At 32.8% G+C, this 19,158-nt stretch overlaps 1 protein-coding gene across 1 annotated transcript in view; it reads right to left on the bottom strand.

Moving 5' to 3' along the window:
- The window catches only part of ARHGAP42 (Rho GTPase activating protein 42), a 387,607-nt gene that overhangs the window by 92,980 nt on the left and 275,469 nt on the right, over positions 1 to 19,158 (bottom strand). Inside the window, exons 7-10 of the mRNA XM_074216537.1 lie at positions 14,416 to 14,520; positions 13,160 to 13,289; positions 1,860 to 1,960; positions 1,068 to 1,177 (exon numbers count right to left, since the gene is read on the bottom strand). Coding sequence (XP_074072638.1) covers positions 1,068 to 1,177; positions 1,860 to 1,960; positions 13,160 to 13,289; positions 14,416 to 14,520 — 446 coding nt within the window. The remainder of the gene's footprint in view (positions 1 to 1,067; positions 1,178 to 1,859; positions 1,961 to 13,159; positions 13,290 to 14,415; positions 14,521 to 19,158) is intronic.

The raw sequence follows: 19,158 nt of genomic DNA, 5'->3' as shown, positions 1-19,158 counted from the left end.
TATCATTGCAGGTAAGCAACTTTATGCAACATATAGACATCCATTTCTTAGGGCATTCAGGTTTGGTACCTAGGATCAGGGTCACATAGCCATTATGTGGTTGTAGAAGGACTTGACTTTGACACCAGTTCTCTATTCACTATGTAACACTTACTCTTATAACTAGTACCAGTAAAGAGAAACGGAGGAGTATAAGTATTTATATGTGTCTATATCACAAATATTATCTAATTTGATCCTTGCAACAACCCTGGGAGGTAGGTGCTGTTATCCCCATTATATAGTTGAGGAAACTGAAGCAAAAATGGTTCAGTGACCTGACCAGAGTCACATAGCTAGTATGTGCCTGTAGCTAGATTTGAACTCAGCTCTTCCTGACTCCAGGGTCCAGGTGCACTATCAAGATATACAGTGAAGTAGTCCTATTTCAACTTCTGTTATTGGATTCATATCTCTAGGTTATCATGTTTCAAGTCTGCAAATACAGAAATTTATTAATACATGGAGTTCAGTAAAATGCAATGACTAAATTTTGAAAGTAAGAATTGTGATACAACTTTTTTTTTAGTTTTTTTTGCAAGGCAAATGGGGTTAAGTGGCTTGCCCAAGGCCAAACAGCTAGGTAATTATTAAATGTCTGAGACCGGATTTGAACCCAGGTACTCCTGACTCCAGGGCCAGTGCTTTATCCAATGCACCACCTAGCTGCCCCCATGTGATGCATCATTTGAAGGCATATATTATTGTTAAAGGAAGGTTTCTCAGTCTAAGCTTCTCAATATTAGATAACTGTAACTTCTTCTTCTAAAATGCAGTCACTTAACATTGTCACTCTATTTCAGTTTTGGAAAGTTAGTGTTTTGTGAATGTATATGCTGTAGCACTGAATTGCTTTATTTTCAAAGGGCTTTTGAGTTTTTCTACTATATTACTATAGCACTACTAGTGCTACTACCAATAATAATAATAACGAACATTTCTATGTTGCTTTTAGTTTTGTAAGACACTCTGTATCACAGCAATAAATATTTCTCAGCATGAAATAAACTAAAAAGAAAAGTTCAAACCTTTCAACAACTTCGATGTCAAAGCAGAATCGTTTGTCAATTGAATCAGTCTTTCTTCGGATACAAGATTTTAATTTAAACATCTCTGATGAGCTAGTGACAAGACCATTCTGTTAATAACAACAAAATCACATGTAATTAAAACAATGAAGCAACTTAATTCAACAATCATTTATTAAGCATTCAAACTTATGCTCCTTGTTCTAAATGATATGATGCAAAAACAAAATAAAAAGCTCTTGAGGAAAGGTTTTTTAGAGGAGAAATTTTAGTGGAAAAAGGGAGATGGAGATAAAATTATCATACAAGTCTTTATCTAAAGTCACATGGATGATTATGCAACTTTTTCTTTGATTATGTAACTTTTCCATGGAATCTGGAAAGTCATGGAATATATGGATATAACTTTCATCTTTTATAACAAATAATATCCAGGTAACTTAAAATATCAAATTATTAGTTATAGAGATAAAATGGATTAGATATATTATAATTAATATATAAATATAATAATTCACTTTTATTTATGTACTCATTTTTTTATAAAATAAGAATGCTAAAATTGCTCATAATGTATAAGGTATATAATTTGTAAAAGAATAACTTTTCCCTATGATCATTATGACATGCTTTAGGCTTTTTTTGATATACCATGACTGAATAAATTGTACAATTATTGGGGAAAATGCTATGTTAGTTCATGGAGCTTAGAGCTAGAGAAGTCATTTAGTCATTTAGAAGTCATTTAGAAGTCATTTACAGATGAAGAAACTGAGGCTTTCTTTTACTCACCACTTTTCCACTGGACTTCATCTCTGATATACTCATTGTGAATGTTTTGCTTCCTTTATCATAAGTGCAATAATGTTTAATCCATGTGAAACCAAGAGGTCCTAAAATGAGAGAAGACAAATTAGACCCTGAAAATGATGATATAGAAATCCATGTGTGTATATTGTTTCATGTCATAGAATATATCATTACTTCTTATTCCCATGCCATTGGTTACAAGAATTGGAGAGAATCTAATCAAAGCAGCCTAAACCAGTACAGGATGGCATTAAGATAACTGAGGATAACCTCTACCCTCCTCATATAAACTGGAGACAAATCATGCTTTTAACAACTTCCCTATGTCCACCCCAAGGCCATAACACAGGTATAGTAACAGCAAATGATGCTTCACTATTTCTGAGTCAGGTCAAAAGGGAAAAGGCAATGCATCTTCAAGTTAGTTCTAACAACATCACTATATTGCTGAATGTGTTCAATGATAACAGCCTTGCATTCATAATCTTCAATGTGAATATTGTACAGTAGCTACTATCAACAAAGTTCAAACCATCATCCCATGTGGAAGGTCTGAAACATAGGCATGACATATGTTCTGGGCCCCAGAAGGCTATCCAAATTTTTCCTCCTGGAATCAGATGTAGCAACAAAGCTGGTGATGAATCTTGTTTTACTAAGTTCACAGTATAAGTTCAGCAGGTCTTAACATAGCATAGCTCTTTGTATAATGAGTTATTTGTTCAATGGAAATTTTCAAAAGAATGCTTTTTCTGTTACAATCTTACTTCATCATAAGACATTTATTACATGCCTACTATATTAGAGGCAAAGTGCTAGAGAAACAAAGAAAGGCAAAGATCAACCTTAAGAAATCACCAGTCCAGGGTCAGCTAGGTGGCACAGTAGATAGAGCACTGGTCCTGGAGTCAGGAGGACCTGAGCTCAAATCCAGCCTCAGACACTTAATAATTACCTAGTTGTGTGACCACGGCAAGTCACTCAACCCCATTGCCTTGCAAAAACTAAAAAAAGCAAAAAGAAAACAACCCACCAGTCCAATGGAAGAGGAAAAAGGTAAACAACTCTGAACAAACAAGAAATATATAGCATAAATGGAGACAATCACAGAGGGAAGGCATTAGCATTAAGGGTCATCTAGAAAGAAATACTGTAGAAAGTTATTTTAAGAGATTTAAAGGAATGTTATTTTTTTTGCAATACTGTGCAGAGAAATAGTTAAAGTAAGAAAAAAATTTGTACAATGCTTCTAAAAGAGAAAAGAATTTTACTATAAGAGAATAAAGGGTGAACTTGGGAGTCAGACAGTGTGGGATCTAGCTGCAGTTCTAACTCATTCTATCCATACACTGGATGATAATAACTTCTCTGAGTTGTATGTTCTCCATTGGGAAATGCAGGCAAATCCAGGTCCTTCCTCTCACAAAGTTGTGAGGACCAAATGAGTTCACATATATGAAAATTCTCTGAAAACTAAAAAATTCTATATTATCAAAAGTCACTATTTAAAAAAAATTTCCACAAACCTAGAAATTATCTGGTTCTAGAACTGATAATTGTATACTCTATAAGGTTCTACTGAAAAACTTGAGACATTTTGTATTCCAATGCTGTTAGGGCCAAAGTTCAGTGTTGGAGAGGCATATAATTAATAAAATACAAGCTATTAATATTTTTCTGCTATATTACTGAAACATTACTAATGTCAAACTCAAATTTTAATGTTGGAGGCATGGAACAATATCCACTGAAGAAGAAATGAATGAAACCTATGGAGAACTTGAACAACAATGAATATTTTAAATCATGAAACATAGTCGTCCTTCTGATTTGAAATCTTTAAAATTAACTTTATTAATTTCTTTAAATCAGAGACTAAAGAAAAAAAATCCAAACAAATTCTGTTCATCTTTGTTTAGAATCACTCTTTCAGGATTATTTGTGATTATAAAGGGGTTCCTTACTCTCAGGTAAAAGATAGTCATCCTATCTAACTACTTAGCACAATGCTCTTCTGTCACTGGGAAGAGGCAACTGTTAGGTGACCAGAGCTATACCAAGAACCCTGATAGGTGTAAATGAGACTGAATCTGTTTTCAAAATAGAAGCAAGCATTTTACTAGAGGGCTAGCACTAAAGAAGTCTGCATATTAACAATCAAGAAAAAATGCAAGGGAAGTTTTTCTCCACATTCTGCTAAACATGAGAAAAGTTAAACCTGTGCCATTATGTTCTGTTAGAAGAATAATAAAAGTCATATGTAATCAATCAATAAAATTTTCTTAATCACCTAAAAAGTAGCAGGTATTATGCTAAATACTGAGGCTACAAAAGGAAGCAAAAGATAGCCCTTGCCCGCAAGGAGCTTATAACTTAACAGGGAAGACAAAGGGCAAAGAAATATATACAAAACAAGTCATATACAGAACAAATAAGAAATGATTAATAATGGAAAAGGAATGGGAATTGAGAGAAACTGGCAAAGGCTTCCTGTGTAGAATGTGGGATTTTAACTGGGATTTCAAGGAAGCTGGGGAGGTCAGTACTATCACTTTGGTACTTTGATGAAAGGTATATTTAAAAAAAAACTCTCAACTATTTTGTCAGCATTTTTTTATTGAAGGCAAAAATAACATAAGGGGTGGAAAATAAAAGAAAACCAAACATCTTATCTACCACGAGCAAAATACTGAAACTATTTAATCCAGGAGTTTCATCATCTTTTTATTAATATTCATGGTTTAAAGTTGAAAAGAATTTTAAGAATCTAGATCAGCCTTCTCCTTATATAGATGAGGAAAGCCAGGTTCAGAAATAAAAATAATAACTAGTATTTATAAAGAGCTTTAAATTTTGCAAAACTCTTTACCTGTTGTCTTATACAATCTTTGAACGAACCCTGAGAAGTAGGTTGTTATGATTAACTCCATTTTATATGAAAAAGCCTAGATTGAAAGAGATCAAATGAACTTCTCAGGTGAGAAAGCTCATAAGTGTCTGAGACCAGATTCAACCTCTGAGCCTCCAACTCCAAATCTGATATGATGTCATCTAACTGTACCAAGAAACAATGGGACCTGCCTAAAGTCAAACAAGCAGTATATTGAAAATCAAGAATTTGAAGCTAAACCTTGATTCTAAATTCATGACTGTTCCCACACCATAATAATGCCTTTTGTAGCAGTAGAGTAGTGACTCTATTATTACAATTCATGGAAAAGAAAGAAATCATCATATAGATATCATCTTGCAACTCCTACAGTAATCCAAAAAGGGGTCAGTAGAAGGTTGTTGTTCAATTGTTGTTCAATTGAGTCTCCATGACTCAAGGGGAGTATAGCATGCCATTGTAATATGTTACCTTTTAGCATTTTAATACTATCCATAGGGTTTCCCCTCTGTCCCTCTATCATGTCAGGGCAGTGATCCAGAAGGGTTATGGTGTGAATTGATAGGTACAAATCTACCACAATGGCCTCCCCTGACTCTGAGTAAAATAATCCAAAGCATATGTCCAATTGACAGTATGAATGTAGCAAACTTTGTATACAAAAAAAAAACCCCACACAGAATTATAGCACTGGGAAAGACCTAAAAAAAGTCATTTGGTCTAACTGAATTCCAAAGCATTAATTCCAGCTATAAAATCCTGATGAATCGTTAACCAGCTTCTATCCCAAGACCTTTATAAATAGGAAATTGAGAGAAATGACTATTAATAGCTAATGATTTGGGGGAAATTCAGAGTGCTCCCCCTTTTTTCCTATTTTCAAGATCTCAGTCTTTGAAGGTTGTGCTAACATTCTCTATCAGACTCCACCCAGACTTACAAGGGATTTCTAATTCCATTGATTGAATCCTATTAAATCAAACCTGGGTGGATAGAAGACCCTTTTGTCAAAATTGTCAGAGGCTGAGAGTAGTCTGGGTATATAGAGAGAGTATCTCTGTCCAAGGGTGAGAAGATGCAATTCTCAGATCCTCATTGCAATATTCTTTGATTAATTGTTAACCAATCAGGGCCACACTGGAAAATATTCTTCAAAAGGTTTTCTTTGTCTTCAATTTTGAAAAAGACTCTGACATCAGGAAGGTGATGCCATGACATGCATGTGAATTGGATTAGGGTTAGGGGGTGCTGTGCTAAGGCACCAGTCTCACATTCTCCTCCAGAACCATCTGGGTCCAGTAGCCAAGACTGGATATACCTGGATGCAAGGCAATCACAAGTGTCCTAATAATTGTACAACCTTTGACAGGTATGTAAATTGTGAGTCTGCCACTATGATCATCTTTGACCAAGACAGAAAGGCCAAATGAATATCTGGTTATTAAATAAACATGCTGGCCTATTAATAAAATGACTAAATTACCCAGAAATTATGTCTCTCTATTCTTTTTAATCACCACAGATTTTTTTTCACAAACCCAACAATAGCTGTGTAGGTGTTTCAGAAAGTAAAATTAGGTGTTCATATCTTATTCTTACAACAACTCGTACAGTAACAAATCACTCCAGATATAGGATGGTATAGACAAAGAAGGCAATTTCCACTGAAAAATTAGTTGTCAGACATTTTTAACATACATGAAGTAACTTGCTTTCTCAATGAGGGGGAGTGGGAAGGGAGGAAGGAAAACAATTTGGAACTCAAGGTTTTAGAAGTGAATTTTGAAATTTGTTTTTGCAAGTTAACCTGGGAGAACATTAAAATTTAAATAAAAAAAGAAAAACTAGTTGTAAAAAAGTGGCATTTATCAAGTGATTATGGACTATGTGGCAAAGCAGTTAGGGTATATATATATATATATATACATATGTATATGTATATATATATATATATATATATATATATAAAACTAAGAAGGAAGTTATAAGTATTCAGCTGAGAAATTCCTCTTGTTGTAGCTTTCAGAATTTTTTTCAAGAAATCAAATAACTGTCTTGGTTTCATGATATGTATATCATAATGCCATAATTCTTTTTTCTCCTCATCTCTTGCTCCTGATTTCCCTGAATTCCTTCAAGGCTCAACTAAAATCCCACTTTCCATAAGAATACATTCCCAATACTTCCTAATTCTAGTGCCTTCCCTCTGTTCCTAAATTTCCTATATTCTGTACATGGCTTCCTTGTATATATTTGTTTACTTCTTGTCTCCTCCATTAAAATGTAGGCTGCTTGAGGGCAGAAACTGTCTTTGGCCTCCTTTGGATCTTAAGCACTTACCAGAGTGTCTGGGTGAAAGTAGGTACTTAATAAATTCTCCTTGACTGATTGACTGGTGTGAGATTAAGAGAAGAGTGTCATATACTGTGTATAAGTGGGACAATCTTTGCATTTCCAAGTTGGATAATAGCATTTCTTTTTAAATGAAGTGGTATGTGGAAAATTTAAGGGAATATGAAAATAATAAAGAATATATAAACTTTCTTGAAAATAGATGACTGACCTTGGAATAGTTTGGTTTTTTAAGAACAAATAAAATTAATGAATAGATACCTTCAAAATAAGTGGTCTTTAGTTTTTTCTTTTGCTACTTAATGATGCAAGCACATTTTTCTTTTTTTTCCTCTTAGCTAAATATAAAACAAGAATGTGTAGTATTTTCATTTATAATTTCACTCTTTAGAGGAGTTTGCTGTATCTATTACAATAAATCATATTGACTTTGTAGAATACTTTAGCCCAATCGTGAAATAACACATTCACTCCATTTTTGGTTAAGAAAACTGATTATCTTATGATCCAGATTGTAGGAAAGTGTATATTTAAACAAATTTCATGGATTTTTAATTAGATTCAAAAATTGGAACCTTCTTCCTCCATCATGTTTCCATTTAGGTACCATGAAGCTGAAAGCTTGAAGTCTTCTAGTCATCACTGTGATAAATGATATTATTGCTGGCCAGGTTCCAAAGCCACATGCCAATAAATTTATATGTAAGCATGTTTAAATGGAGAAAAATGTAAAGGAATAAAAACTAGTTTTAGTAATAAGTCTCTAGGGTCATATTTAGTGTCAATACACAAATTCCTCTAGTTTTTAAATTATGGGGTATAAAGTACCTTATAAAACACAAAGGATTATTGTAATCATGTCCTATTTAGACTGTAGCATTTTTATAATTATTTACAGGTTTATAACATTTGTGAATAATTCTGATATATGGGATGTAATACAACAGAATAGAACATTTTATTACAGGAATGTTGAATCTATGGAAACATTTTTAATGCCATTGCTATTCTGAAAGGATATATTTATGAGATAATAATGTTTAGAGACAGTGCGGTATAATGGATGGAGTGCTGGTCTGTGACTTTCAAAAACACAGAAAGAAGAAGGTGAAGAGGTAAAACCACTAAATACATATGTATAGAATAAGTAGGTATTTCATGAAAAGGTGTTATTGCTTCTTTTAACATTCAGTTTAAATTTTTTTATGGTTTATAAGTAGAAAGATAGTTTTATATATTTGATAAAGTCCAACTCAAATCAAGATCTTAATTTAAGTTCTATCCCTGACAGATATTAATTATGGAACTCAGGCAAGTCACATAATGTTTCAGTACCCTAAAAAAATTCTCTTATAAAGAGCAGAGACGGTACTGACCTGTACTGGAATAAACTCTTTTCTATCAATATCATTAGTAACATCTAGGTTGTTTAATAAATTCTTTTTTTTGTTGATATCTGAAATTCAAAAATGTGTGCAACTGCTCTTAATAGTTATTGTACCTATTTTCTCTCGAGTTTGCCTAAGATTGAGCCAGACATATTAAAATCAGAAATTTGTAATCTATAAGAATATTAGTTTTAAAAAGTATCTTTTTAAGCTATACCCAACCAAAATTAGAACAAATTAAATTATCCCCAAGTCAGTAAGTTTGAGATTACTAATAAACTATTTGTTTACATTACTGAAATCTGCTAGAATGTATTACTACTACTATTAATCATCATCATCATCATCATCAACTTTTATTTACCATATACAGTGTTTCAGTACTAGAATTAAAAATAATAAATAAGCATAAACTACTACTTTCCCTCAGGAAGTTTATATTCTACTGGAAGGAAGAAAGAAAAAGGGAATAAACCCTACATAGTTAAATCAACATATCTCAATTCGAAGAAAAGACTAATACTAAAGATAGGTTCGAAGTCTCTAAAGAGGTCTTAAAGGAAGATAAACATTCTTTTTTTTTTTAGGTTTTTTTGCAAGGCAAATGGGGTTAAATGACTTGCCCAAGGCCACACAGCTAGGTAATTATTAAGTGTCTGAGACCAGATTTGAACCCAGGCACTCCTAACTCCAAGGTCAGTGCTTTAGCCACTACTACACCTAGCCTCCCCTAAGATAAACATTCTTAAAAGTCAAAAGAAGGAGTATTCTTCTAGCAGAGATACTTTATGTAAATTTGGAGAGTCAGGAAATGGAATGCAATGTTTTGGGGAACAATGAGTACTCCAATTTTCTTAGAATATACAATGAATGAATGGGAATAATAGAAAAAAAAGGCTGAAAAGGTAGGTTCAGTTGGACTGTGGGAAGCATGACATTCCAGGCTAGGAAGTTTATATTTTACAATAGAAGTAATAAATTCTGGGGGAATGGTGCAAGTGGTATTATATATTAATGAACTAAATATGTGAAGAAATCCAAGATTCAAATGGGTATGTTGCAAATCTATAAAAAAAAGGGAAAAAAAACCCTAATTTTTGTATTGTGGTAAAAAACGAATCAACTGGACAGAAAGAGAAAATGGATTGTGAGCCAGAGAAATATATCACAAATCTGACAAAGAACTACGATCTACCATAATTCTTTCCTGATAAAGGAGCAGCTTATCATTTCTTGATGTGCCATAGTGATCATTTCATCTTTTCAAGAGGTAGAGGAATCAACAAAAGGGATTTTTTAAAAAAATTAGATCTGGGGGCAGCCAGGTGGTACAGTGGATAGAGCATTGACCCTTGGAGTCAGGAGTACCCAAGTTCAAATTCGGCCTCAGACACTTAATAATTACCTAGCTGTGTGGCCTTGGGCAAACAACTAAACCCTGTTTGCCTTGCCAAAAAAAAACCCTAAAAAAAAAAGATAAGTTCTCATGCACTAAAATTCTAGGAGGGATAATGCATGGAGGGTGGTAAGGAAAGTGTCAAAAATGAAACTGAACATGCAAAGATAATCTATTCCCACAAGGTTGGAAAGAGATTAGTTATCTAAAGCTATGAATGTAGAAACAGGAAACTCAGCAGTTTATTTTTTTGAAAGTTAGGTAGAGAAGATGCAAGTAAATGTAGGTAACAGACTATGATCACTGAACATGCAAATCTATTTTATATTCGCATTTCATATATGCATACATATACACATATAGAGACACATAGAGAGCAACTAGATGGAGACAGAGTCCTGGACTTGGATTCAGAAAGACTCATTTTCATTAGTTCAAATCTGACCTCAGACATTTATTCACTGTATGATTTGGAAAAGTTATATTTACCTTGTTTGCCTCAGGTCCTCATCTGTTAAAATGAGTTGGAGAAGGAAATAGCAAACCATTATCAAGAAATTATCAAAAAATCCCCAAACACAGTCACAAAGAGTTGGATATGACTGAAATGAAGCAATACATATGACTACCTGTATGTATGCAAATATATGTAAATATATATTTACATGTATTTGAATTAGATGTATTTAGGTATTTGAGCAGATCCACTTGCTTATTCTAAAGTTATCTTAAATGTCATTTCTATTTTGTTATACAGCTTGCAATTAAAAACTAAATCCACTGTTTTAGTACTCATTAGAAATGTTACTAGAAACACTATTGTACTATTAGAAACCAGGAGGGATGGGAATTCAGGAAAGCCTGGAGGGATTTGCATGAACCCATGCTGAGCGAGATGAGAAGAAAAACACTGTACACCCTAACAGCAACATGAGGGCGATGATCATCAACCTTGATGGACTCACTCATTCCATCAGGGCAACAATCAGGGATAATTTTGGGCCGTCTGCAATGGAGAATACCATATGAATCCAGTTAAAGAACTGTGGGGTTTGAAGTTCAAGGACTATTCCCTTTAATTTAGGGAAAAAACCTGATATCTTATTGTCTGATCTTGTTATGTCTTATACTTTATGTTTCTTCCTTAAGGATATAATTTCTCTCTCATCACACTCAATTTGGATCAATGCACAACATGGAAACAAAGTAAAGACTGACAGATTGCTTTCTGTGGTGGGTGGGGAAGTAAGACTGGGGGAAAAAATTTTAAAACTCAAAATAAATAAAATCTTTAATAAAAAAAAGAAATGTTCCTAGAAACACTATTCCAATCTATATAGGTAAGGCCTAACTCTTCAGCACTTCTAGAGTATTCAAAATTGTTAATCAGTTTTCTTTCATATGTGGCCACTGAAATAAGCATTAAAAAAATAAGTTGCATTAATGGTTTGTATGAGTGATAGATTTCTGCACAATGTCTTGTATGTTTAGATATTCAAATTAGATGAATAAAATAATTTAAAAACTAAATTAACCATTTTCTATCAGATTTTTCCCTTCACTACATAAACAAAATTTTAGTTGCCAAATCCAAAGGATGTTACTCCAATTAAAAGTCTTCTATGAGCTAACACACCCTATCCTCAGGTAGGACTATATTTTCTCCTAGTGGGAAATGTTTCTAAGGTAAGTATGAGTTGTGGTGACTTTTGTTCAGAAGGGCATAAGAATTTCAATAAATCAAAAATTCTTTTAGAAGAATTAGAAGAGGGAAGGAAGCAAGATTAGGGGAAAAATTGTGAAATACAAAATAAATAAAATCTTTAAAAAAAAAGAATTAGAAGAGATGGACCCAAAATACTGATGAAATTTCTCTACTTCATGCTTAGTCCATGTTTACTTGAGGAATTTAAAATTTTTTAGCATTAACCTAAACATAATAAAAATTAATAAAATGGTTACACCTTTTGGAACTTTGCAGGTAGTTAATTTTATAACCAATAATGTTCTACATAACATAATGACAACTGTTAATAAGGTATGCCCCCCATGAGTTATCAAATCTGCAAGAGAACAGTAGTTGAGGTTGAGATCATTAGTGCAGTGGAAGGACGAGGCTCATATGGGGCTGTTATTGTTTAGGATATATATCAGCCAGTAAGCTAAACTAGGCAACCAGAAGCTAAGCAATGGCAAGGCAGGTTTACAGTCTTAGGAATAAAAGCTTCAGGACTGACTAGGTAACTCATAAAAGAGCAGGCATATATGTTAGACAACTCAAAGATTCTGATAAGAACTTGGACAATAGATATGAGACTTCAGGTGAAGCCAAGACAAGTGAGAGACAAACTTGGGAAAAAACAGCTAGATTGCAAAGTCTGAGTGCTATTTTTCTTCCTGATAATGATGAACACTGACACGCTGTTTGAGATTAGTGCTTATGTCCTTGAATGAATGTGGCAAAGAATAAATCCATTTTAGAGCTTAAACTTAGTAGCTAAATCTTCATTTAAAAGTTCATATAAAGTAAAAATAAAAGTCTGTCTCCAGATAAATCATTTTGCACTCAAATAATTGTGAGCCCTCCTAATAGGGTCCATTTAATATAATTCTATATCTAGTCATTTTTCAGATATAAAATTGACTAGCTATTTGGTGCAAAGTTGGCACTCTGAAGTCTGAATAGAAGGTTAGGAAATAAATGTCAAGAATAGCTGAGTATCTGTAATTGGTTCTCACTCAGATTCTTTGTCACATACAGGTTAATAAAACTCCATCTCAAGTTTTATAGGCAAGGCTCTATCTCCACAGCATGTCACTGTGCCCAGTTGATTGCATAATTCTGCCATTTGCCCTGGTACTCCACCTATACCCTTATTTTTTCAACTCTTGCTCTGAGAATAGTATGTGAATCAATTCTGCTATTAATTTTACAAAGGGAATGACAACCTAATTCTACCATGCTTTACTCAATACCATGCGATTCTCCAAAGCAAAATTCCCTTCCCTGATATGTAGTCCCCTTTATGATTTTAACCTTATTAGAATATAGGCTCCATGAAGGCAAGTATTGTCTCACTTTATATTTGTGTCACTAGCATATTAAAGCTTAAAAGATGCTATAGCATTAAGTGATTTCAAGCTCTCCCTTTCAAGATGTTACTAACATGGTCAGCAGTTAATGCAACTATTATTAAACAGAAAGTTTTTATTTATTTTTCTTTCTTCTACTGGTCAATTGTAAGATTTGACTCACGTTTTTCTTGTACATAAAGATACCCTTCCATTGTCCACTGACTTGGAGGACGGTAATCTTGATTTGCAGATTTCATTCTCTGCATTAATCTCTCTACTTCTTGCCGAGTGCTTTCAAAATTATTTCTTGTCTGAAATAGAAGAATCAATTTGAAAGTTCATTTAGAAGTTAGCATATAAACAAGAGTCAAGAATCTTCAGTTGGAGTTCAGCTTTCATTTCATACAGTCTATGTGGCAATTACCAAACAGAAATATCAATGATTCCTATAGTTGCAAAGATACAACACATGTTAAAAGAATTTGGAGTAGAATTTAACATATTAAGAGTTCATCTCTGTATCTAATCTTAATATACCCATATCTATCTTTCTTCATGTGCCAATATCATTTCTGTTTTACACTTCTCTTTTTTTCCCAGTATTTCTCCATTTTTTTATACCTTCTCTCCTCTGTCTCTCTCTGCATCTGTCTCTCTGTCTTTGTCTCTCTTTCTCTGTCTCTGTCTCTCCTTAGGTTCTAGTCTCCCATATGCCATTCCACTGTATCCCTTAACTAGTTGTAATTCTGTTTTGGAATTATTTGAAATATTTATTCTAAATTAAAATGAAGATTTAATGGAAAATTTTCCTAAGTATTCTTGAGTTATGCTTACACATTCACAAATTGTTCCCTCCTTCATTTCTCATTCCAAGGTCTTAGTGTAAGTCAATGGCGTTAGATAAGGGGGAAAAAATCCTTCTTTGAAATTTATATACTATCTTTGAGACAGTAAAATTTGAGTTGATTTCTTAAAAAAATGAATATTGAATTTCTTTCTACAAATACTACTTTTGTTAGTAACAAACTAACTTCTCTATTAACTACAAAGCCCTGAAAATGTTTCTAAATTCAATTCTTGTTTGGGTAACTCATTTACTATAAATTTACAACTCATGTTAAGGCAAATTTCCAGTGGCTGGTGATTGTAAAATGACTTCAGAATAGAGACATAAATGGCAGCTATGTGGCTGAATAGATAGAGTACTGGACCTGAAGTTGATAAGTTCAGATTTGGCCTCAGACAACTACTACTGACCGTGGGTAAGTTATTTAGTCTCTCTGTGCCTCAGTTTTCTCATCTGCAAAATGAAGACTATAATAGTATTACCTACCTTCAATATGAAAACAAAATGGTTTAAATGGTTTGCTAGAAAGTAGCTCTATTGAATAAAAGATTCATTTAGTTATAACATGGCATTAATATAGAGAAGCTTACATTCTGTAAATTGAACTGCAACTGTTGCTTGTAGGGTGCAAATTCCTGAGCCAGTTCATATCCTTCATGGTAAAAGGTGAATAATCCCTGAAGGAAGGACAAAAGCTGTAAAAGAAAGGTATGATGAGAACAGTGAAAATATCAATGGCTAAAATGCCCACAATCTGAGACCCAAAGATTCCTAAGCCAAGTATAAGGAGAAGAATAAAAAAGAACAGTCCTGCATATACCAAAATTATTTTTAGCAATGCTTTTTGTAGTAAAGAGCAGCAAAATAGATGTCCACTGATTAGAGAATGGCTAATCAGTTAGGGACTATAGATATTACACTGCAGTAAGGATTGATGTCTATGAAGAATTCATAGAAGCAAAGAAAGAAAAACATGAACCACTTCAAACAGAAGTAAGCAAAACCAAGAAAACAGCATTTATCGAAAAATAGTGTAAATAAATGAAAAGAATAATAACCAATACCCAAACTGAATATGTCAAATAAGTCAATAAGAAATTATTAAGTGCTTATTGTATGAAAATATAAAGAGCAAATGTGGGCAAAGATAATGAGAAGGTATTATTCTACTTGTTTTTGTGTTTATTTTTTTAAAATTGGGTGGTTGTTTTTTTTGCCAGACAATAGGATTAAATGACTTGCCCAAGGTCACACTGCTAAGCAATTATTAACTGTCTGAGGCCAAATTTGAACTCAGGTTCTCCTGATTCCTGGACCGGTGCTCTATTCACTGTGCCACCTAGCTGTCCCCTTTGTTTTTGTTTTTTATACAGAAATAGGAATCCTTGGGTGTGGAACACTGACTATAATGTTAGATTTGATTCATTATTGGTTAGCTTTGGTAAACTGAACTGGAAAGAGGAAGGTTAAATTGAGAAACACATAAACTGTAAAAGCAAAATATATCAATTTACTTTTTAAAGGAAATGCCAATTCTCTTGTGTCAATGGAAAGTTGTCCCCTTACATGAGAGACCATGTGTATGAATCTGTGGCTACTAGAAACTGATTTTCACCCTTTTTCGATGACAGTGGCTATGTTACTTATTTTACCTTAGTACTAGGACTATTATCAGGATACTCATAGGATAATTACACTTGACTGAACCTAAATGCCCAATTAAATTAAAGCTCACTCCCTAATAATAAACATATTTTAGGATTTCTGTCTTATATAATGTTGGTTTAGATGTTTATTTTGCCTTAAAATGAAGGTAAAATATTCATGCACTCTTTAAGTCTGCCAACTGGCTTTTATCTTGTACTGTCACTGAAGACATTCTTTAGTCTGTCTCTTTACAATGCTTTTTCTGCCATGCCAAGATCATACTCCTTCCTCATCTCCATTTATAACAGTCCCTAGTTTTTCCAAAGTTCAGCTCAACCATTATCTTTCCAATGAGGTCTCTATTGATTCTCTCCACAACTGCAAGTGTTTTCTCCCTATCCCCCAAATTCCCTTGAATTCCATATATATATATATATATAACATATATATATATATATGAATATATATATATATATATATATGTATGTATATATATATTTTTTTCATAAGAAAATCAAGGTAGTATAATAGCAAGAGTCCAATAATGTCTCCAACCCATACTGGTTATGTGACCCTGAGCAAGTCAGTCAATTTTTCAATGTTCTAGGTAACTCTCTAGAAAAATTGTAAATTACAAAGAAGATGCAAACTTGCCAACTTGCCATGGTAGAAGGTGCTTTCTTACCTAAGTGTTACCTAAACCAATGAAATGACAGGTCCAATCCCTATTTCTATCTTTATTATATCTATACTTCTATACATACATGTTATCTCCCTCTATAAAATGTGAGTTGACTCCCTGAAATGGTAGATGATATCTGGAGGATTTGTGATAAACCTGAACAAGAATATGGAGATATAGAAGATTTTAATCTGCATTCAATAGGGGGAGTAGCTAGCCACTAAAGAAATCACAATCTAAATTGCAAGACTTTTTTTCAATTTTTATAATAAATATGCTGTTACCTATTGAAGGATGACATTAGTATCTTTCTAGAAAAAATTTGGAGTCAATCCTGCTGCTGACTCTCAAAATTCAATCACCTACCAACTTCTTTTAATCCTACCTTCATGATGCAACTCCACATATTAATATCCTTAGCCTATATATATATATATATATATATATATATATATATATATACATACATCCTTTAGAATGGAGGAAGGGGTTGAAACATCTTTCTTGTACATAGTTATGTGGTAAATGAAACAAATCAGTTTTCTCATACAGAATGAATCCTGTCATTTCATTCTTCTTCAGGAAAATAACAAACTTCATGCTTTAATTGATATCTTATAATTTCTAAGAAATAAATATTGATTCAACTTCAATTTACAAAAAAAATTCTGCTTTTTTCTTTTAGAGGTTGTCAACTATTCAAAAACTATTTTGGTTATCAGGAGGGGAATAGTTTTAACTGCTTGTTTAGTTTCTTTAAAAGTTTTATATTTTTATTGATGGTTTTTCTCCTCTTACCTGGCTCTTACAGAAGTATAATTATCCAAATTGAGTAGAATTGCATTACTTTTGGGTAATATGTTAAATGTTGCATTCCATTAAGGATTTTGCATTGCTCAATACATGCAAGTTTACAGTTACTACTAAACATTAACTATAATATAATTAAGACAACATTCCTTTTTATGTAAACAAGTTTGTCAAAATATACTCACACAAAACATATTTTACCTAGATCCACAAATTGTAGCCTCTATAAATTAAATTGTTGCTTTGAAATATAATTTGATTAAAAACAATTCATAAAATAACCTATAATGCTACAGATGGATTAAACAATAAGACCAGAGCATACATTCAATATGTACTTGCTAGGTATATTCCTGAAATATTCTTTGTAGTTTTCTCAAGTTCTAATACACAATTCCCAACTCCATCTAAGTATGTAGTCAGAGATATTACTATAGTGTCCTCTGAGACAGAAATGAAAATATTAGAGAATGTTTTGAAGAAAACCTAGAAGAAAACTTTTCATCAAAACACCAATTGTCCTGAGACAAAATATTTCTTTTTCATTTGAAAGTTGAATAGATGAGAAGAAGCAAAGAAAGATAATATTGTAGCAGTGGAAAAAACCCACAAAAAACTAGAAATTCTTATTAATGGTAATCTATCATCTTTTGCTTCTCTAGACTTGGACTTTTTGGGACACATTAGAGTTCTCCAAATGCAGATGCATTTTTCTGAGAGTATATAGTAGTATAGAATAAATGATGTTTCCTTTTCTTCAGGTACTTTTGGAATTCTGTTTCTGACATCCATTTGGAAGGTCCAGGTTACACATGCTGGTCAATAACTATATGTTGTCTCATAAAATAATTAATAAGGAATATTGATGTAAATTTCTTTAAACACACTCCCCCATATGTTTTAACCTTAAATTTACATCCCAGGAATGACATGACTTTAAGCACTTATTAATTGTGTGACTCTGAGTCAATCACTGAAAGTCTTTCAGGTTCGGATTCTTCAACTATAAAATGAGAAAAAGAATAGTAACACCTACTTCGTAGATTTTTCGTGTGAATCAAATGAATTAATATATTTAAAGAATTTATATAAATGTTAGGTGCTGTTATTGACCTTATTGTTATTTTTGTTATTCATTACTCCATTTTAGCAGATAAGTAACTGAAAAAAACTAGACAGTTTGCATATTTCAATTTGAGTTGATTCAATTTTTTTAATTAAATTTATACAGAAGGGATTGACCAAGAATTTAGCTAGATGCAAAGCAAATTTAAAAATACTAATAAAGACATAAGAACGCTCATATTGCAGAAGGGATGGGTTTGTGTGATATATATCAGTTTTCTAGCTCATGAAGTTTACAAAATAACTGCCACAAGATGGCAGCAAAGTAAAACGTTTAGTGGCTCATTTTATCCTTCATTGATGAAACTAAATAGGACCAAGTGATAATCTTGGCATTGACGTTATCCAAAACAAGGCTCATAATATCTCTTAAATTACAATAACACTGTGTCTTTGAATTTCCTCCCCCAAAAGAGTGAACTGTCATTTTTTTCAACCAGGAAAAGTCATTAACATCAAATTACAAGGTTAAATGGAAAGATCAATTATAGTAGCTAGCTGGGTCAATAGATGCAGCACCAAACCTGGAGTTAGGAAGAGCTGAGTGTAAATAGGACCTCAAACACTTATTAGCCCTGTGGTTATGGCAAGTCACTTAATCTCTATCTGCCTCATCTGTAAAATGAAGAAAATAACAGCACCTAGCTCAGAGGATTGTTGTGAGGATAAAATGACATTTGTAAAAAGTCGTGCAAATTTTAAAGTGTTATATAAATAGAAGTTATTATAATTGGATTCAACTTCTGATTAATATTGCAATTAGAGAGAAATTCAATAAATATGTATTAATCACTTATAAAGTACAAAGTACTGTGGTAGATTGTTTTTGGAGGGAAATTTTTTTTTGGGGGGTGAAGAGTTTAGCAGAAACTCTCCAGATAACTGTGACAGTTACAGAAACGGACAAATGTATAAGTAACAAGTCAAAATGCTGGTTCCTCCCATGAATATTATAATGGAGTAGTTGCACACTTTGCCTACTATTTATAACTTCTGATTTTTTTAATTTAAAATTCTCAATTACATTAAAACAATGATTTTTTTCTTCCTTTCATAATTTATTCTGCAT

Source organism: Macrotis lagotis, chromosome 1 (assembly GCF_037893015.1).
Source record: "Macrotis lagotis isolate mMagLag1 chromosome 1, bilby.v1.9.chrom.fasta, whole genome shotgun sequence".
In the NCBI taxonomy this organism is placed as follows: Eukaryota; Metazoa; Chordata; class Mammalia; order Peramelemorphia; family Peramelidae; genus Macrotis; species Macrotis lagotis.
The sequence above is the reverse complement of the archived record's forward strand: the minus strand, read 5'-3'. Positions and strand labels throughout refer to the sequence as shown.